The sequence below is a fragment of the Lissotriton helveticus genome, chromosome 7 (genome assembly GCF_964261635.1).
Source record: "Lissotriton helveticus chromosome 7, aLisHel1.1, whole genome shotgun sequence".
In the NCBI taxonomy this organism is placed as follows: Eukaryota; Metazoa; Chordata; class Amphibia; order Caudata; family Salamandridae; genus Lissotriton; species Lissotriton helveticus.
The window spans coordinates 66,804,915-66,826,650 of NC_136068.1; the positions used below are offsets into that span (position 1 = coordinate 66,804,915).

General features: G+C 43.9%; 1 protein-coding gene across 14 annotated transcripts in view; it reads left to right on the forward strand.

The window, feature by feature from the left end:
* Positions 1-21,736, forward strand: part of LOC144768069 (alpha-2-macroglobulin-like protein 1) — a 618,955-nt gene that overhangs the window by 516,917 nt on the left and 80,302 nt on the right. For all 14 annotated transcript variants that reach the window (XM_078651444.1, XM_078651445.1, XM_078651446.1 and 11 more), the window contains exon 32: positions 20,107-20,197. In XM_078651444.1, coding sequence (XP_078507570.1) covers positions 20,107-20,197 — 91 coding nt within the window. The remainder of the gene's footprint in view (positions 1-20,106; positions 20,198-21,736) is intronic.

Sequence of the window (21,736 nt, forward strand, 5' to 3'; positions counted from 1 at the left end):
GTAGTGGCCCAGTTCAGGCGTAGTCTTTATGCGCCTCCAAAATAATAATGGGCGCAGCCAAATCTGGTCCTCGATTTCTTTCCTCCCTAAATCATAGAGGAGAGGAATAGATGGGGTACTCTGCGGGACGCCAATCAGCCTACGTAGAAATTTATTCTCTGCAACTGTCAACCCATTGATGTTAGCAAACCCCCATAGTTCTGCTCCATAAATACATGCACCAAGAACTTTCATGCTATAAATCTCCATAACAGGTTGGATAGGTTTTGTCAATGAAGATTTATGCTTCAGGGCTATAGCCCCCAACAGCTGGTGGAACTTTAAAACCGCAGAATTAATATGCGATTTCCACTGCATATTCCCCTGCAGATTAATACCCAAGTATGTGAAGGCATCCACCTCTTCTAGAACAGCCCCATTAAAGTACATTGCCCCCTTAAATGGCCTAGCAGGGTTCATGTTCATGAACTTGGTTTTTGCAGTATTTAGTTCCAAGCCCCGAGTCCTACAAAAGTCCCCAAAGGCGTTAATTGACTTTTGTAGCCCACTAGGCGTTCGCGATATCAGCAGAGTATCATCCGCGAACATGAGTACCGGGACCCGCACCCCATCCAGGATGGGTGCATCGGTTGGTGATTTCCTGAGATGGTCTACTGCTCCATTAATATAAAGGGAGAATAAGGTGGGGGCCAGGACACATCCCTGTCTCACCCCACGCTCTACGGGGAAAGAATCAGTGACTTCGCCCTGGGTCCCCCATCTAATTTTGGCGTAATTGCCGTCATGCATACGCACTAATAATGACAATAATTCAGGGCTAATTCCAAGTTCGCCTAGCACATTCCATAGTTTTTGCCTTGGAACTAGGTCAAAAGCCTGTTTTAAGTCTACAAAAACGGCAAACAATGGGCCATCTGCTAGGGTGACATTTTTCCAATACAGGGTTAGAAAGTGGAAAACCTGATCAATGGAGCTGGTTAGGGGGCGCATTCCAGCTTGATATGGCGAGAGAACTCCATTTTCGTCTATCCAGTCTTGTATTTTATTTTGAATCATTCTACCCATCAATTTTTGCGCTGAATCGATAAGGCTGATGGGTCTATAATTAGATGGTAAGGCCTTATCTCCTTTTTTTAAGACTGGGATAATCTCTGCGCCTTTCCACGAGGCAGGTATTGCTGCTCCTTGTGCTATAGAATTTGCGAGCCAGGCAAAGTACAGGCACCAATTATCCCGGTCCGATAAAAATACATCGGCCCGTTTGCCATCGATGCCCTGAGCCCTCCCTCTTGACACCCCGTCTAGTGCTATACTTACATAATTTTTTGTAAATACTTCCTCTTTGTAAAATACTATAGGTGGGGTAGGATGACACTCAAGGGGCATTGTACAGGAATATTGCGGCTTAAAGAAGTCAACCCAGCATTCTTTTGCCACATGCTTTTTTGGACATTCAGCTATTCCACCCCTACCCCATTTTATAATTGCCCAAAATTCTTTTTGATGTTTAGCTGCACAGGCATTCTTTAGTTCCTGCCACTGGCTTTCATCCCACAATCGTTTTGCCCTGATCTGGGCTTTTCTGTACTCATCCCTAACCTTCAGGACTTCTCCTCTATTTTTACTTCTCAATACCACGCTTAGATGCTGTCTCGCCCTTCTGCAGGCTTGATCATACCATCCTGCCATTTTCAAAGGATACACAACACTTTTCTGCTTGGCTTCCTTTAAAAAGAACCCCTGTATCTTTAGAAAGAATTTGGGATGTGCCTCTTCAATTAGTTTATAAAAATCAGTATCATTGTATCGGTCCTGCAAACTACTCACTTCATTTGCCGCCACCGCTTTTAAATCTTGCAATTTTTCAAGCCTATCTAACAGTGCAGCCCACTTTAAATGGCGTAGATTGTTAGTGGAGATTAAATCCAGGGGCAGGAGGCCCATACCCAAGCCTGGCACTGTTACCCCATGATTTAATTGGAATAGCAAACACAACGGGTTATGGTCACTCTCCACTCTGGGGGTGACCCTCATGTCCCTAACCCTGTGCCAGACTCTAACATCTACAAGAATGTAATCAATCCTACTTCTTGCCCTGAGGTTGTCAAAAGTGGGAGCACCATGTAGGTCTGAGGGGGTGCGTCCATTTGCAGCCCTCAACCCCCTGGCTAAGCACATACTCTTCAATTGGACAGCTGCCTCAGACCACTTCTTTATCGGGGGTAAGTCTAGCTGCGGTATTCCCCATTTGGCATCCTCATCTAGGGAAAGTTCAGTATCTTCAGGGCCCAAGGGTTCAAAAGTGGTATTCACATCACCCCCCACCATAATTGTAATGTGCTGTGGCATGACTTCCATGTTGTTATCTAGTGCAGTTACCACATTCGAACCTCTACCCCCAGGAACTCCCCTAGCATAAATGTTAAAAAGGGCCAACTCGGAACCATCCCCCCAGGTAATCACAACTGATAATATGTCGCAATTATTCACGGGCCTTACTCTTGTTGTGCATTGTAGGGATTGCCGTATCCATGTAATTAACCCCCCTGATGGACGCCCCTTGGGGTTCTTTTTTGCAGGAATAAAAAAGTTTAGAAACCCTTGCCTATGGACAGGGAGCACTGCCCAGGTTTCCTGTAGCATGATTATGTCATGGAGCTGAATAAACTCCCCCCATTCTGGGGACTCTAGTTTGCTCGAAATTCCCGCCAAGTTCCATGATAAGAGTAGGAGGCCCTCTTTAACTAAGCCAACCCTCTCTTGTGGTAACAACAAATTTTGGCTACAAAGAGGATGTTGTAGATTTAATGGAGGGCTACACGCCCTACGATCATTAGGACCGCTGGCAGCAGAGGCTAAGTGCCTAGCTGGACCTTGCTCCACCTTACCCCGAGAGTATTTACTCCCTTCTACTGATTTGATGGCCGGTCGAGGGATGAATTTAGGTACTCTCCTCTCTACAATAACAGCCTCTCCAGATGGAATATTGGCTGTGCGATCCATCAAGTCGCTCTCCCTCTCATACAGTCAATCACACTCGTTTAAGCCTGATAGGGCTGAGAATCTGTTCTCCAAGGTCATACCCCAGCTACTTTTGGCATCAGTAGGCTTTCCTCTCCGTACCACCGTGTTCCATTTCGTTCTCAGCACAGAGGGATTAAGCTTATTACCTCTCCTTGCATAAAAGAAGTCCAAAGTTAGGGGGACTATCTCTGTGGATCTACGCTGTGGAGGATATATATTAGCCAGGATGTTTGGCAACACCTCTGGATTGGAAAAATGTAACACCACACAGTCCCCTCTGTATTTTTTGTTACTTCCCCCGATCCACTCTACTCTTCTGGCCTTTACCACCTCTTGGGCCAATTGATCCATACCCCCCGGGGAAAAGGCCATATTTCGCGAGAGCCAGTGCAGTGATTTATTTATCAGAGAAGATGAATTCTCTATGTGCCCAGATTCCAGATGGGGGACATTGGCAAGGACCAATACTAGAGGCGAGGCCTCGATGATCAATTCTACTGGGCCCTTTTCTATATTACACTCCTCAGATCTATCCCTTATCCCCAACCCTTCAGAAGCCCCGCTTGCACCCAGTCCTCCCGGATCCCCCCCTCCAAGAGCATTACCCAGCGAGGAAATAATGGGGATGTTAACCAGGGGTTCTAGCCTGTGGAGTGTCTGGGTTTCTTTCGTCTCAACTCTCAGGATCTCCTGTCTAGGGGGATTTTCCTTTTCCTGAGTTACTTTATCGAGGAGCCCCCCTAGTCTAATTACCTCTTCAGTTAGGTAGTCAATTTTAGTCAGAAGGGGTTTAGTTATATTCTTTATTTTAGTTTCTAGGGCATTTACCAGCCTCTTGAATTGGTCAACGTCCAGTGTTACCTTCCCTTCAGTAATATCCCTTTCATCTTCTCTATTCTTTTTACATGGGGAAATGTCAGGACATTTTTTGCCTGAGCGGAGCCCGCCCCTCTTTGGCAGATTTTTGTCCCCCCCCCTTAGTACCTCTAGGGGCTGGAACCGGTGCTGGGGGCTCATCTTCTAGTAGTATGATTTCTTCATCTTGTATTGCATCAGCGTCAACCTCAGCTAGGGCCGCTACTAGCTGTCTTAATGAGTTATTCTCCTGAGATGACTGATGGAGTACCTCGCTACTAGTGTTAAAATCAAATGTGTCAGGAGGCAAAGTTTCTAATGATGGTATTTGGGGGGATAGACTCAGGCCCAGGGAAGATCTCCTATCGTTATTTATCTTTGCGACAACTTGGACGAGATAATTGTCAAGTGTATTTACAGTTTGGGGCGTTTTGGGTTTTGACATTTTCAATAGATATTTCACTAAATTACCACAGTTATCACCCTTAAATGTAGCAGTAGGGGAAACTCTTTGTCCAAAGTCGAACCGATATTACGAGATGAGCTTAATAGAGGAGGAGACTCACAGATGGAGAGTTGAGCAGAGTCCCTGGCCCAGTCCAGTACCGGCCAGTCTCGGACTGTCGCAGACTGTCCCGCCCTTGTCCCGGGCTTTTCCCGGGCGCTCCCGCGCGCGACTCGCGGGGCGAGAGGGCAGACTGTCCTTAAATGGCGCCTCCGGGCGCTCTCTGCGCGTCACGAGCGCGCCGCCCCAGAGGCTGCTGGGGGATGTGGTCCTGCGGGGCTGGGAGTCTCCCGGCGCTCCCGCTCTGCCAAGGGTAGATGCAGCCTGGTGTAGCCGCCGCCGTTTACCTCACTGCTCCGCCGACCCCAGTAGTCCGGTCAATCAGGGCTGGGACCTCTGAGTTCAATGCAGGCAAAACGAGTAAGTAGTTTGCACCCCTTTGTTTCTCAAGTCCGATCCTCCGCCAGATTCAGTAATCATTGCGGCGGCTAAAAAATCCAATGCGGTGGCCACCACATCCACGGTACGGCCGGATAAGGACAGCAAGGTACAAGACTCATGGGGGAGAAGAGTTTGTAACACCTCAGCTTCTTTCCTCAAAGTCTCCAATGCGGAAGCCCTGCTGGGCAGATATGATAGGTCTCTGTGGGACTCACTTCAGAGGTTTTCTGTAAAACTTCCTCCGGAAGATAGAAAGGACTTTGAGGAGGTTCTGATGGAGGGCGGTCAAGTCTCCAATCAGATTATAGGAGCGGCGGCAGATGGAGCAACGCTGGCTGTGCATGGTTATGCGCATGGAATCACAGCGAGGAGATCCTCATGGTTGCGCCTTACAGCATTGAAACCCGAGGCTCAAGCCAGAATTCGGAATCTTCCTTTTTCAGGCACGTCTCTCTTTGGGGCGAGTGCTGATGAGGAGATGCAGCGGATGAAGACAGAATTAGACACTCTTAAAGCCGTGGGGCTTGAAAAGAAAAAGGAATTCCGGAAGAAATTCCGTTCGGATAACAAGGGCTCTTCGAAGCAGAGGGTTCAAACCCCTCACTGGCAGAAGGGCCAGAACCAGCAAGGCCAACAAAAGTCGCAATACAAAGGCAAGCGCAATTCCAAAGGCAATGGAAATCAGCGCCAAGGCAACAACTTCAGTAAGCCTCAGCAAAAACAATGAGTCTTCACTTCCCCCAGCGCCGTTGTCCACTCCAGTGGGGGGAAGCATTGCGCATCACAGGACAGAGTGGCAGGCCATAATGAAAGATCAATGGGTGTTGTCTACGCTGCAGAATGGGTACGGTTTTCGTTTCCATCGTCTACCTCCACCCGTTCCTCCGATGTCAACGTCAAGCCACCAACTACAAATGTTAAAGAAAGAAGTAGAGACACTCCTCGAGAAATCAGCCATCGAGAGAGTGCCGGTGGCTCAAAGGGGGAAAGGAGTATACTCAAGGTATTTTCTGGTCAGAAAAAAGGGCCAAAAGGAGGAATACAGGTCTATTCTGGACTTGAGAACACTCAATCTACATGTACGAAAAGAAAAGTTTCGCATGTTGGCGCTTCACCAAATATATCCACATCTCAGGAAGGGGGATTGGATGTGTTCGATGGACCTTCAAGATGCGTACTTTCATGTTCCAATACGGCCCGATCACAGGAGATTCCTTCGATTCCGGGTGGGGACCTCCCACTACCAGTTCAGAGTCCTTCCGTTTGGGTTGAAGTCGGCTCCCAGGGTGTTCACGAAGTGTGTCGCAGTGGTGGCAGCAGCTCTGCGCCGCAGGGGAGACTTCGTATACCCATACTTAGACGATTGGCTGTTGAAAGGTCCAACTCCAGGCAATGTAAGGAATCAATTCCAGACATGCATAGAACTTTGTCAGCGCTTAGGCCTGCATGTCAACTACAGCAAGTCTGTCTCCCAACCCACTCAGAAGATTCACTTCCTAGGAGCTCTGCTAGACTCCGAAGTAGGAAAAGTGTTTCCTTCGGAGGAGAGACAGTTTTCGATAGCGCTCAAGTGCCAGCAAGTTCTTCGCCACAGGTCTCAGAAAGTGTGAAAGATAGCCTCCCTCTTAGGGTCGATGGCTTCCTGCATCTTCCTAGTACCGAATGCCAGGCTTCGGATGCGTCCTCTTCAGCAGGATCTGGAGGACAAATGGGACCAGCATTCAGATCGCTGGGACGATCAGATCACTTTGTCAGAGGTAGCTCGATCTTCCCTTCCGTGGTGGACAAAGAAGCAGAACATGCAGGTGGGAGTTCTCTTCCATCAACCTCCTCATACACAAACGATCATCACAGACGCATCGTTGCAAGGCTGGGGGTCGCACATGGGTCCTCTCCAAGTGCAGGGTCTGTGGTCTTCCAAAGAAAGCACCTATCACATCAACTTGCTGGAATTGAGAGCAGTCCACCTGGCTCTCAAAGCGTTCCTTCCCTTGCTTCAGGAGGAAGTGGTTCTAGTACAGACGGACAACACCACCACAATGTACTATTTGAACAAGCAGGGAGGAACCCACTCAAGAACTCTGTCACTGGAAGCTCAGCGCATCTGGCATTGGTTGCTGGCTCGCAAGTTGTCTGTTCAAGCAGTTCACCTCCCAGGAGAGCAGAACGTGAGAGCGGACGCACTAAGTCGGCACTTCGAAGACAGAGAAGACTGGGTTCTCAACGACGAAGTGCTAGAAGGCATTTTCCAGTCATGGGGTCGTCCTTCCATAGATCTCTTCGCGGACGACGTAAACAGCAAATACCCAAGCTTCGCCTCAAGGTTCTATCGACCAGGAACGAGAGGGAATGCTCTTTTGATCAACTGGTCAGGGGAATTTGTGTACACCTTTCCACCCCTTCCGCTGATCCCGAAGCTGGTGAGCAAGCTGAGCCACTCGTGCACAACAATGATCCTGATTGTTCCCGACTGGCCGAGGCAATGGTGGTACACAGACCTACTTCACCTGTCAGTGTCTCCTCACAAGAGGCTTCCATGCAGGCCGGATCTGTTATCGAAGATGAACAGGAGGATTCACCATCCCAACCTTACGTCACTGAACTTGGCAGCATGGCTCCTGAGGTCATTCAGTACGGCTATCTAGGACTGCCACAAGACTGCATGTCCATTCTGAGAGAAGCAAGACGGCCTTCCACAAGACATTCTTACGCATGCAAGTGGAAGAGATTCTATATGTGGTGCATGCAGAATGGTCACAATCCGGTGAAGAGCCAGGAAGAGGCAGAGTTCTTCCATACTTGTTGTACCTGGCTAAAGCAGGTTTGAAGTTTAACTCCATTAAGGTGCATTTAGCCGCTATAACTGCTTATAGGGGATCACCTTCACAAACTTCTTTTTTCCAGTTACCAGCAGTAAAAGACTTCCTGCAAGGACTGAAAAAGGTGTACCCTCCTGTACGACCTCCTTCTCCTCCCTGGGAGCTGATCCTAGTACTATCAAAGTTGATGGGCCCCCCTTTTGAGCCCATTCATAAAGCTACTTTACAGTATATTTCCTGGAAAGCGGCTTTTTTGGTAGCGATTACGTCAGCCCGTAGGGTGAGCGAGATTCAGGCCCTCTGTACTAAGGAACCTTATACAGTGTTTCATTTGAATAGAGTGGTGCTCAGAACGCATCCTTCTTTCCTGCCGGTGTCAGATTTTCATGTCAATCAGTCTATCTCTCTACCCACTTTTTTTCCCAATCCCTCTACTCCAACTGAGAGGGTTTTACACTCTTTGGACCTGAAAAGGAGTTTAAAGTTCTATCTGGACAGGTCCAAGTCTATTCGACATTCTGATCAATTATTTATTAACTATGGATCGATCAGAACTGGTCATGCAGCATCGGAACGTTCCATTTCCAGGTGGATCGTTTCGTGTATTAAACTTGCTTACCAATTGGCGCAGAAACCTCTGGGGTTTACCCCTAAAGCGCATTCCACTAGAGGTAGAGCGGCCACGGCAGCTTACCTGCATAATGTGCCCATGTCTGAGATTTGTAAAGCGGCGACCTGGAGGTCTGTCCATACATTTACCAGACATTACTGTCTAGATTCTGACACGAGAGCAGATATCCAGGTGGGCCAGGCCTACCTGAGGAATCTGTTTAACAGCTGAGTTTTTTGGCTGTTATGGATTGGTTGGGTCATGTACTTCTCATTTACCTGCAGGTGGTTGATGGGCTTGCTATTCTATTCAGTGCTTATGACTATTGATGAGGATCCCCTGGAAGAGAAGGATAAGTTACTAACCTGTAATCCTAGTTCTCTTCCAGGGGTATCCTCATCAAAGTCATAAGCAACCCACCCGCCTCCCCAGGTAAATGAGATTTGGTACTATTACAATCTTGTGGTTGAGCCCTGTCTTCAGGGTTATGCAAAGAACAACTGACCTAACTGTCACCCCTGAGCCTGGGGTCATGGCTGCCTTAAAGGCACGGTGCCAGTTTTTTGTTGAAAATGGTTTCATTTTCAATGCTATTGTTTTGCAATGCAGCCTGAGGGCTAACAATGTCTATTTACAAGCAATTTTCAGGATTTATGAGTGGTTCTACTCAGTAAAACACAAAGTTCAAAGGTTATTTGACCTAATCTGTTTTTTTCTTTGCTTCCTTACTAATTGCAGTGCATGTTTATGTGTTTACATTGTTTTAGCCTCAGTTATGGAGCTGCATTGGTGTGAGAAAAATAATATATGTACATACATATATGTGGAGCGAGATATATGTGTTTTTTACATATATATTTTTATATTGTTTCCGGGGTCCCGCACATGGGCGGGAATATTCAGTGCTTATGACTTTGATGAGGATACCCCTAGAAGAGAACTAGGATTACAGGTAAGTAAGTTATCCTTCCCACTGCAGCCAGCAAACAACTGCCAACAGGTGAACACAGCTCTCTCACAGGATTCTTTCTCAAAGACATAGATGTCCCCCAAGATATTTACAAGACTATGTACATGGAGATGTATGATTAACTTTTCCTTTACAGGAAGTATACATGTGAGAATCTTTCATTATATTGTATTGGTTCAGTTATTGTAATGTGCACATTTTGTTTATATTTTATGTATGGTTAGTCAAAAGAGATAGAGGGAAGAGGATGTGTTGTATTCTTAACATTGTACAATTTGTTAAATATAATGTACTGGTGCTTTAAACATTTGGAGCCAGATGTAGGTATCCAAATACCGGTCGGTAACGGGCGAAAATACCGATTTTCGGCCGTTACCGACCAGTATTTGGATACTGAGATGTAGGGGATGTCAAAATACAGAATCGGTATTTTTACTGAATCGGTAATTTTACCGAATCGGTAAATTTACTGATTCGGTAAAATTACTGATTCGGTAAAATTACAGAATCGATAAAAATACCGAATCTGTATTTTGACATGTAGGTAGCACTTTCAACAGTGCTACATGGCTTTAAGGATACGTTATTTACCACCAACTATTAGTTGGTGGTAAATAAGGAATTCCTATGGGAATGCAAAAATGTGCATTTACACCTGTGCCATGTGGCACACATACATGCCCTTAGGCATGTATGTGTGCCACATGGCACACAAGCCCTATTCAGGGGTGCAACAGGGTGTCAAAGTGACACCCTGCCACCCTTGACTTAATCGGTATTTACCGAATCGGTAATTACCGATTCGGTAATTGACATTCATTCCTATGGGCCTACAGGCCCATAGGAATCAATGGCAAATACCGAATCGGTAAATACCGATTTGGTAAATACCGAATACTACCGATTCGGTATTTTTTACTGAATAATTACCTACATTGGATTTACCGATTCATAAATACCGAATCGGTAAAATTCGGTATTTATGAATCGATAAATCCAAATTACCTACATCTAGCCCATAGTTCTATTATAGTTCCAGTGTTGCTAGGTTCTATGAGAGAGCTGAGAGAGCTGTGTTCACCTGCTGGCAGTTGTTTACTGGCTGCAGTGGGAACACCAACGTTATCTCTGACGCTTCCAATAAAGAACTTAATTAAAGAACCTAAACTATTGATGAAGAACTGAACATATTTACAACAGTAAGCAGTTCTTAGCGGCTGAACCTTTCAAGACTTGGGTACTGTGTCAGGAAAGTTGACATCCAATGGGTTTTTGTGCTTTCAATCCAGGTATTCATTTGAGATTGATGGGAAAGTCATGATTTCCTTGCAAAGTTCAAAGAAGTCACTGATGCTGAAGCAGATCCACTATTTTGTCATAGGATGAAAATGTCACATTTAAGTGAAGAATATGCAGTGCTAGTTTTGGAACTGGAGTTGTCAACACATGCTGACACCTGTTAGAAGTCCAACCCCATTTGGAAATGATGACAAATTGAATAGAGTTCCACCAGTTGCTAGTTTCACCGAGATATTCATTCTTTTTTCAGTGAAGTTAGTAATTCATAGAGGAATGGTAGCTCCCTTTAATGCCCACCCATTAAAATTACAGGGGCACTGATAATGAGACTCTCAGTATTGTGTCACCTAGTTCAAATGGAAACATTTCATACTAACACTAGCCATTTTAGCTGCAATCAGCTTTTTTCAGCTGAGGGGTTCATAAAATTGGTCCCAGACTGTACCTACATTCCTTAACCATTTCCAAGTGCTAGTCATTTACACTTCAGATAAACCCATTAGAGTTCTCCCAAGACACCATACTTTGGCCTTGTGAACAATTTAAATGTCTAGAGGTCTACACTAAACAGCCATCCTCAAAGACAAGTGCAGCAGAACTATTGAGGTATGGTCTGGAAGATTGTGATCATTCACATTGCTTAAAACCTGGCATAGAATGCCAATTAACACAAATATTGTTCTTTCTGTTTTTTAAGTTCTCTGGTCTTTTTTTCAGCAAGAACATGTTTTTTTCCATGAGTGGAATCATGACTGCCCCTTACTATCTTATCTACAGCTGACTGACTGACCAAGCCCTGTCAAGCTCAATGCCTTCATTATACATTGGTTGGTCTCCTGTCTTAAAATATTCAGCTTTCTCCAGTTCTTTTTACCCGCTAAACCTTCTTTTGTGACACGCTTCCTCTTCTCATACTAACTAGACCCTGCTAGCACTATCAAATCAACATTCATAATCCACCCTTCAAAACTAACAAGTGAGCCTGAGAGGCTATTATTCTTACTCATATAAGGCAGATCTCCAAAATAATTCATCTGAGCTTCACTTGATCTCTGATCCAGCACAAATTTAAGGAGGACATCATATCCATCCTGTCTGCAGAAATCACCTGTAGCTCACTGCAACAAGGTAGAGAGTTGCTAGTTACAGCACAAACATGAGTATTTAAGGAAACATTCTTAGCACAGTTATTCTTACTGCCCGTCCAAAGACAAAGCGCTTCCGCCGGCAGTAACTGGGTAGTTTGACACTATAGCTGTGCAGCCTGCTGTACCACCAGTTCTATATGTGAGGTAAATACAGAATGAAGTGATACTACCACCTCACACCTCCATTTCTCCTGCAAAGTAGAAGGGAAAGCCACACTATTGTGTCCCTTTCTTTGTCTATGTTGACATTTTGCGAACAACCGTCCAATTCTGCAAGTCCTGATATTGGTATTGCCCAGAATAGGACTTAGAGGTGCAATCTCTAGCAGTGACCCTTCTGGAATCCAGTCATTAGAGAATGGACCCACAGTTCTGTATGAACGTTGTGACCAATGTCTCGATAAAAAGTCCTCACATCGCTTTGGAGCTGTTCCTTATAATGTCTGTCTCCTGGAAACATACGTACAATCAGGGATCCCTCATTGCCCCCAAATCTTTTGGGCAACAACACAACAAATCTAGATTAACTTTGTACCAGAGTAGAGCTCCACTTATCCCCGTTACTGGTTGGACTTGATTAGCAATTACCACCACTTTTTTTTAGAAGGACAAATATAGTAGAGTGATTTATTCAGGGCTGCTCAGAATGAAGTGGTGACTTCTCTTCCATGTGGACTAGCACCTCTCATCTGATCCACCACTGGCACAACCTCCCTAAACTTAACATCAGTGCCTTTTCTTTGCTTAGAGGGCTGCACTTTAATTCCACATAAAACCTCATTAAGGTGGTGACATATACTTGTGAAGCACTGCATTTGGCATAGTCTGTGCTTTTGGCAGGCATGGTATATCTTTGGGATATGTGCACTCTGCCTTTAGGACCAATAGCAATGGCCTTCGTCCAATTTACCTGAGCCGACCTCCATAGGTATTAATGCTGACCAGCCCCCTCAGGGTAGCATTGCTGGAGATGAAGTTGACTGTAGCTCGAAAGATTGGACTTGATTACAGAAGATGACTAGGTATTGCCGCCCTTATATATAAACAACAAAAGGCAGCTAAGGCACCATTGCAGCATTGGAAATATACAAGAGAACAGCTAAACCGTTTCAGTGTGTTGCTTAGGAAATAGCTCCCAAAATTTGTATACAGCATGCCGGTTGGCACTGGACTCACATGGCCTGGACACGGTTGCAGTTTGAGGACCAATGCCCTAAGCCACTTGAGAGGTATCAAAAACATTACTTCATTGTCCCAAGCCTTCAGTTTCAAGCCTTCTGCTCCTTCTCAACTTCCACATTCTCCAGCCAGCCCACTCCCATTCAGTGCTCAAAGCTCAGCGTGTCAAGTTCAATCATTCGCTCCGTCTTGCTGACTTATTTGCCCCCACTTGCTCTTTCATTTATTCTAACCTAGAGTGTTCTCCACAGCAGTAGCACACTACAATTACATTTATTAATTTCCAGGTGCCTCCTGTGGTACCGTGAAGGGCGAGGCAGACTTTTCTTAATATGTGGACCAAACCAGAACTATGAAGATATTCTTTTGCAGTTTCACCAAAATAGCAAGCAGGGGGGTGTCAGTCAAACATGTCTTACAATTTAATACTCAGCCATGGCTTGCTATCAAGTTACAGACACAAAGCTAACTTACGCTTGTGCGTAAGACCTGATGAGTACTTAAATAAGACATATTCTTTATTTTTTAGCAATAAATGATGTTCATTTATATTTTAACTATTTTAAATATTTAAATTTAGTTTAAAGTTATTTCTAAAAGGCTTTTATTTTAAGTCCCCAGAGTCATTATTTTTTATGGCAGGGTGTTGCAGCACCAGTGGTTGGCCATGTTTGATGTTGGACATTCACCAGCTCTAAGCTGAAGTAATTTACTATGTCATCGGTCCCTTTTTGGTTCTTGTAACTTTAGAAGTGCAGTTTGTGAATAGCAATGGGCTTTTTTTTATTGGTGGGTGCATGACGCTCCCTAACCCCCTCCCATTTAGTAAAAAGTATGCTCCTTTTTCCAGCCCCTCCTAAGTTTACTCCTAAATAGTAAACATGTATGTATGAGGCTCTCCCCATAAAAAAGGTAGGTGATGCAGAGGTGGAGATTTGCACTCGTAGTTTGTGAATAGCATTTTGTAGTACTTAAGTAGAATTTTTGTAGTACCTCTAATTGTACTTCACAATGCAGTTTGTGAATAGCCCACACAGTTTTGTCTTGCCTTTCAATATGCTACTCCCTTCAGACCATGGGAGTCTGAGCTTTGTCTCTCACATAATCTACATGGCTCTGAGGTGAGCCCTTTTGGACTGGGTACAAACGTTGGACTCCTATCATCTTTACATAGTGTTCGCTTACCCACAAGTTCTATGAGAATTGTTCGCAAAATTCAAATCGAGATGTTTGAATCTAAGTTCTCACTCTGAATTTGCATGTTAACATAGATATGACTAGGTTTCTTTCCTCTGTTTTGGAGAGCAAACAATCTCGGGCAATCCTCTGTTCTTGTCTTTTCCCTGAGCCGTGGCCAGGTGGGGTGAGGTCTACACCTCTTACAAGTATATATATTCACATGACTTAGAAGAGTGAAGGAAATGATGCGAACACCTAGTGAATTCAGGTGATCTCTGTATCTGTTTTTCTGATTTTGAGCACAGTTTTGTTTTCATTATCACTATTATTGCAGTAGCTATCAGTAAATATGTTCCTGAAGAAAGCAATGAAAAATGTGTCACCAATTGCTGAAACATGTTGACCTCATAAAATACCTGGGCGGTCCATATTATAGTGGCTGTCACTGACTACTTTTTAATATTGGAAGAGTGGGTAGCATCCGAATAAAATTGTTAGTACCCCCAATCCAATTTTATAAACACTTTTTTTCTTATTTCTTTCACACTTTTTGTGCACTGCAGCGTCAGTCCCCCATTTGTTATTTGTGCCAAGATCCTCATAATTGAGCAGCAAGACCACTGTAAGACCTATCTGACCGGCAGAGGGTTCCTTTTCTAACATCTTGACCCTCGACCGTGAAAGTTAAGTGGCACTCCCATTGGTGGTCTTGAAGGAATCCCAAATGATGAAGGGCGGTTCCTTGTGGTGACTGATGGGCATCCTTGCCTGACCACTGTGTGGATCTGTTGAAGGGATGACCCTAGATAGATACACACATGTTAGGGACATCTAGGTCTCCGGTCAGGTTACATTATGCGTACACTTTAGTTCTCTTATTAGACCCTCTGATATATTTGTTGTGTAGTTACTTGTCAGAACACAACCAGATGCCGCAAAAGAGAGGTTATCTGTCAATGTAATTAGGCATCAGGAATTACGCAGGGTCAGAAATGGTGTTGCCAGGTTTAGATTCCACTCCTGGAAGAACCCTAAGATGGCCGCCAGAAGGACAGGGAGAGGTCCCACTTAGGGTTCTAGTGGTTCCAGGGATTGAAGTCAGAGATAGAATTTTGACAGCTGTGGCATTAGAATCCTGGCGCTTCACCTGAGGAATTTGGAGGTAATGGAAGTTCTTCTGTGAGTTAGCGTTGTGTTAGCTAGTTAAGGTAGTGCCCGTCGCCTTGGTTTGTCGCATTATTATTTTTGTAGTGCGTTTGAATACTTATTCTGTATTGCTACATTTAGTGAACTGTATTAGTATCTGCTTACATTGAGTTAGTATCTGTTGTCACGAGTATAGTGGGAGTTTTATCTACTCTGCTTTGAGCACATTGTACTTGCTAAGCTTCAATTAGAAGTGGAAGCATTTTCGAGTATTTCTCTCGTTATGTTTATTAGAACTCACGTAATGCTGCAGCGCTTGCGTCCGCAGTTCCGGTGTTCCGTAATTCCATACTTGAGTCAGACGCATCGGTTTATTCAATTTGTCCAGGTTAAATTCCTTTCCTGTAACAAAATAAGGGCCAGATGTAGGAAGGCTATTACCGGTCGGTAACAGCCGAAATTGGCCATTACCGACTGGTAATAGGCTTTTCTGATGTAGGTGGCAAATTTACCGATTCGATAAATACTGAACCGGTATTTACCGAATCATCATTTACCGATTCTGTATTTACCGAATCGGTAAATGACATTTAGGAAGCAGAAGAGTGCTTCTGTGCCTTAAGGATTCGTTATTTACCACCAACTATTAGTTGGTGGTAAATAAGGAATACCTCTGTAAATGCAAATGTGTGCATTTACACCAGTGCCATGTGGCAGACACACATGCCCTTAGGGCATGTATGTATGCCACATGTCACACCAGCACTAATCAGGGGTGCAACAGGGTGTCACAGTGACACCCTGCCACCCTTGACTCTTTCCCTATTTTTCCCTATTCTTTCCTATGGGCCTCCAGACCCATAGGAATGAATGGCAATTACCGAATCAGTAAATACCGATTCGGTAAATACCGAATCTTAACGATTCAGTATTTTTTACCGATTTTTTACCCACATAGCATTTACCGATTCGAAAATACCAAATCAGTAAAATTAGGTATTTTCAAATCAGTAAATTTAAATTACCTACATCTAGCCCTAAATGCTGTCTGAGAGCGTATCCCATTTTACCTGCGCTCGTGCTTGAACTCCACAGTTCGGAATGTACATTTCTTTACTTAGCACATTTCGGTTCCTTGTCAGTAAAAAGGGAATATTGTTCTGAAGGTTTGTAACGTTGTTTGCAATGTGTTAAATTATTGTAACTAGATAGCTTTATTTATTACACGAGTCTAAAACGTGCATACATTATATACTTACCAACAGCAGCACCTGCAGTCCTGAAGTGTTGCTGCGCTTTCTTCTTGAAGCTTTCCTGTAGGAGAGGAAAGAGAGAGTAACTAAATTAAGACTTTTATTCAAATCTACCATATAGAAGAGAGGCAATAGCTACTTCCAAACAGGGTAAGAATGTTAGAGGATAAATAGAGCTATTAAGCTTATTGAGGAAGATTAACAGTGTGTATTTTAAAACTGAAATATTTAGGTTTCTTCTAGCAGTTCTCACATAAAAAAGAAGACACACGAAACGAAGAGAGAGAAAGCCTTGTAGAAATGTAGCTGTCTCTTCTTGTCCCCTACCCCTTTCCCCAGTTTTTTTTTCCAGCCCAATTTCTTTTGAAAGTGTTTGGCTGAGAAAGTGAATAGGTTAGTTGGGAACTAGCGTCAGTCTGCTCCTGTGCAATTCACTTGGTATGATGTCTGACAGAGCTCCATCATTAGATCTTCATTGATAGTTATACATTTTAGGATAACTTCTTGTAGCATGTAGGGCACTCACAATACTTTAATTCCATAGATAAGCAAAAGGCTGAAAAGTCAAGCATTCCTACCGCAGAAGATTACCCTTTCGTGTTTGTATGAAGCTTATCAAAGGCAATGTTTTCTGAATTTTTAAAAATATTTTACATTACTAAAAGACAAAACCGTCAATAAAACTACTTTACAACACCTTTAAGCGCAACCTTCTCCCTTGACACATGGCAAGGCCTAGAATATTTTTATTTTAGCGGCGATGAGAAGTACGACTGGCACTGGTAGTTTATGTAGAAAGTCACAGTTTTTTTCTGGCTTGTTAGAGTGGATCTTGTAATTTTTGTGTGTTTTAACTCCTTTTTTGAAGATATTCTGTCAGAAAGTTACATTTTAAAACTCACTCTATGTATTTCATCCCAAAGAAGCTTTTGAACGTTTTTTGTCATTTTCCCTTACATTTATAGCTAATGTACCTTTACTTTGTGAGAATTGGCCCTTTTCTGTCATAATAAAAGGCTGCTACAGACAGTCACCAAATATGTGTGTTCTGTCTTGTGGATTCTGACTCTACTAAAGTGTCAAATTAGTTCCACAATGCCCACCTGGGCTCTCAAAGAGAAGAAGGACATCAGTTGGAGAGGAAATTGGAGAAAACGCATGTCCAAGAAAGCCGGAGAGAGAAAGGTGAAAAGGCTCCCAGGTAAGGATCTACTTCCAGTGAAACAGTATCCTCCTTCTCAAAGAACTCCTGCAGATAGAGCTGCAATGAAAAGAGGAGGAGTACGGCAAAAAAGAAGATACCGTAATTCCTGGCACTCCTGGCATTGGCACGACCATTTGACGTCGATCACCTTGACATAAGCAAAAGGCACAACTTCATCTTGTTCTCCATTGAGATCAGGATCCATCCCAGCGTCAAAGCATCAGTGTCATTCAGCATCAAGATCACATCATCCCATCTCTGACACACGTGATGTCATACCATTCAGCATCACTGCTTTACACAAAATTACATTGTTTGGCTTCACATACACTGTCATCGAGTCACTCAGTACTGACCTGTTCTTCAGATGGAGACTCGGCAACGCCAACAGACTAAAACTCATCCATGTAGGGGCCCCAGGGCATCTGGGGCCTTAAGAGTTAACCATTCCATCAGAAGGTTCCATTGAAAGCTCTCCAGGTGCCTACCATTCAGGATCGAAGATCTATTTTGGTGTTGCTGATTTGGAGAGAACTCCTCCTGAACATTGGAGTGGAGAAGTGTGGCTCACTGGTTAGAGGAGGCAGACCCGGACGCTGAGATCAGACCCGGGACCAGGGTTCAATTCCCGACGCGGCAGGGTCTTGAGCCGAAAATGTCCACGGACTCGGTAATTCTCGCTTTGGTGCCTACTCGGATCACAGGTTCACACTCTGCAACTCTGGGCAATAGCTTGCTTAATCTCCACTACGGCCCCCCGCGGCGGGATGCCTGGCTTTCACCTTGGGGATACCCAGTAAGGGGCTATCTCACAGGGAAAAACCAGGACGGGTTCCCAATGCAAAGCGCTTTGAGACCTGGCGGTGATATTGCGCTATATAAAAACCCATCCATCCATCCATCCATCCATTCACCTATGCCAGCACTGAATTCATCTGCGGAAGTCCCTCCTACTCCTCTTTCAGGTGACTTGAACTTAGATCAACCTGATTATAAACACAGATTAATGGGGACTCTGTCTGTGTTTCCTGATAGACATAATAGGGGCTGAGATGATGGGGACACCTCCTCTTGAATATGCACTAGTTCTGTGCTGCTGTGTGCTTCTCACTCTTCTCACTGTAGCTGTGCTCTTCTCACTTCTAGTCAGTCTCAGTGTGAAAGATGTTACATAGAAATGAGAGCTTGAGTAATTAAAAGAAGGTCCAAACATAGAAGGCACAGGAAGAGACAGATTACACAGAGACAAATTACAAACAGAATGTGTGCATTTATGCATGCCAGTATTTGCACGTGTTAGCACATTAAAGCTAGGCCAAGTGCCTTTGACAATTCTTGTTTTAGAATTGTCCTGAAACGGTTGGCTAGTTTTTTCTGTTTCTGAAACTATTTGTAAACATATCTTGCAGTGTTTGATTTATTCAGTCCTTACTATCACTTGAGAACTAATAATCTCATTCCTCAGTTGAGCAAATACTGATCCATTCAACGCATCTCTGAAAAAATAAGTTGGAGGTTCCTTGAATGATTCTACAGTCTTACAGTTCTTTCAGGAATGATGCACCATTTTAGCATTCCAGGGTAATTTTAAAGAGTTATACTGGCTTGATTGAGTCATGTCACAGGGTAACCTCAGGTTTATTGAGCCACTCCCTATTCCAAGTGCTTATGATGATGATGTCACTGTCTGACTTCAGAATGCACAACTGGTGTTGTAGTCTGGTGTCAGGATCCTAGAATGATGCTTTAATCTGAGGTCAGGATTTTTGAGTGATATCCCAATCTCAGGTCTGGTTTTTCCGGTACGTGATGTCACAGTCTTGCTCCCAGGTCTTGGAGCTTTGTCTCAGCCTGAGACACAGATCCTGGATGGATGTCACAGTGTCAGGTCAGGTTCCTGAGGTGGTTTCATGGTCTGTGGCAGGTTCTTGACCTGGAGATTTTGGTGTGGCCCAGGTTCCTGGAGTGAGGTTTCTGAACTGTTAATGTCTGATATTGCAGTAGTGAAGTACTCTCATGCATGCAGATCAATTATTTCCAGCAAGGGAAAAGCAACTGCTACCACAGACATGCCCTTTAGGGCCCCTTGCACTGCACTTGCTACCCCTGGGCACTGGTCATGAAGACAACAAGAGGAATCCAAACTAAGTAGGACTCTTAACAGTCATAGAGAATGCCCCTCATTTTCCCTCTTCTAGCCCCTCAGCAGCACATACAAGGCTACTGAGGAGCTGAGGGAGGGACAAATGGTCAATATTGTGATATTATCAGGCATTAAAGCGAGCATGATGTTATGGCTGCTACCCCTAGCATTCTGTTGAGTATCACCAATGATCCCACTTTGTGTCAGGTTTCTAAGAGTGATGTCTCAGCAATCAAGAGGAAGGTGGGATTTGAAGAAATGAGAGTTGATAGTATCAGAGTATAGGGGTGAGTTATTGAATGAAGCTGAATTTATTTGCTTTCCTTCACAGCTACAATGGCTCCCGGCATGAAACAAACATGGTGTTGATTGAGATTCAAATGCCATCTGGTTTCTCCCCCCCGGCACAGGTGAAAGATCAGGTAAGAAGCTTCAAGAATCTGCATAAACGAATTTGGGTACTGCAGAGCCCAGTACATGGATGTCTAATACATTATGGTCTCATCAGGCCACACCAGTAACTGAATTATCGGAATCTGCTCATTTCAATTAACATTTAGGGCCAGATGTAGGTAATCCCAGATTACCGATTCTTAAATACCGAATCATACCGATCCGATATTTAAGAACAGGCAAATGGGATGTAGGTAATTTTACCGAAAAAATTACCAAATCGATAGGTTTCGGTAATTACCAAATCGGTATTAACCGATTCGGTAATTGCCATTCATTCCTATGGGCCTGGAGGCCCATAGGAATGAATGGCAATTACCGAATCGGTAAATACCGATTCGGTAATTGGGGGGAACATTGAAGGGTGGCAGGGTGTCACTTTGACACCCTGTTGCACCCCTCGTTTGTGTATGGGTGCACATGTTGCAGACATACATGCCCTAAGGGCATGTATGTCTGCAACATGGCACTGAAGCAATTTGCATAAAATTGCTTTTTGGGGGGGTTTCTTTATTTACCACCAACTTGTAGTTGGTGGTAAATAACAAATCCCAAAAAGGGGAAAGCACTCATTTGAGTGCTCCCTACATTGCTAATTCGGTAATTTACCGATTCGGTATTTTAAGGAATCGGTAATTTAACGATTCCTTAAACTACCAAATTGGTAAATTACCGAATTAGCAATTTGGGCACCTACATCTCAGTAGCCTAATTCCGGTCGGTAACGGCCGAAATTCGGTAATTTCGGCCGTTACCGACCGGAATTACGCTTCCTACATCTGGCCCATAATATGCTACTCTGTTTTAGGTTTAAACCTATAGTAATTGATAAAACCCCAGTAAAAGAAACACTGATCAACACCTACACAACCACAAACTTAAATAGCTTTAAAAAGTAGGAAAGTGAAAGACAGTGAGCCATTTGTATTTCTTCCTGAAGGGGCCAACCTAATGTAACTTTGATAAACAAGGTAACAGCAACAAAGACTGATCCAAGAGTATTCTGCTTGAGTTTTGTTGTTTAGGAATGTCACTAAAATATTGTTTCTTCTTTCTTTTGTTTCAGCCAGTTTTGTGTGCTTGGATTGCATGGGCAGGATTTGGTTCCGTGTTTTAGGTCTTTTCTAATTTTTACATACGCTGTAGAGAATCTGAAAACATTAAAACCATATTAGATTTTTTGCATTGTATAATTATTTCACTAATTAATGAAATGGCTGACTCATAATAATCTTGGCTAACATGTACCATACTATCCCATTTCTCCACATGCACAGAATGGGTAAAACCCTTCAATACATCAGCCCCTGTTTTTAACAAGTCAGCATTGATAGCAGGTCGCCTCTCAAACAACGCCAAACTTTAAACATTTACTGCAAGGTGTAGTGACAGGCACTTGCATAGGGGATAGTGATAAAAACATGACACATGACTTTCCTCTTAAAAACTAAATTCATAGCTGCAAGGTGTCCCAATGTTATGTGTGGTATCTTCAGCTAATCCTGCCT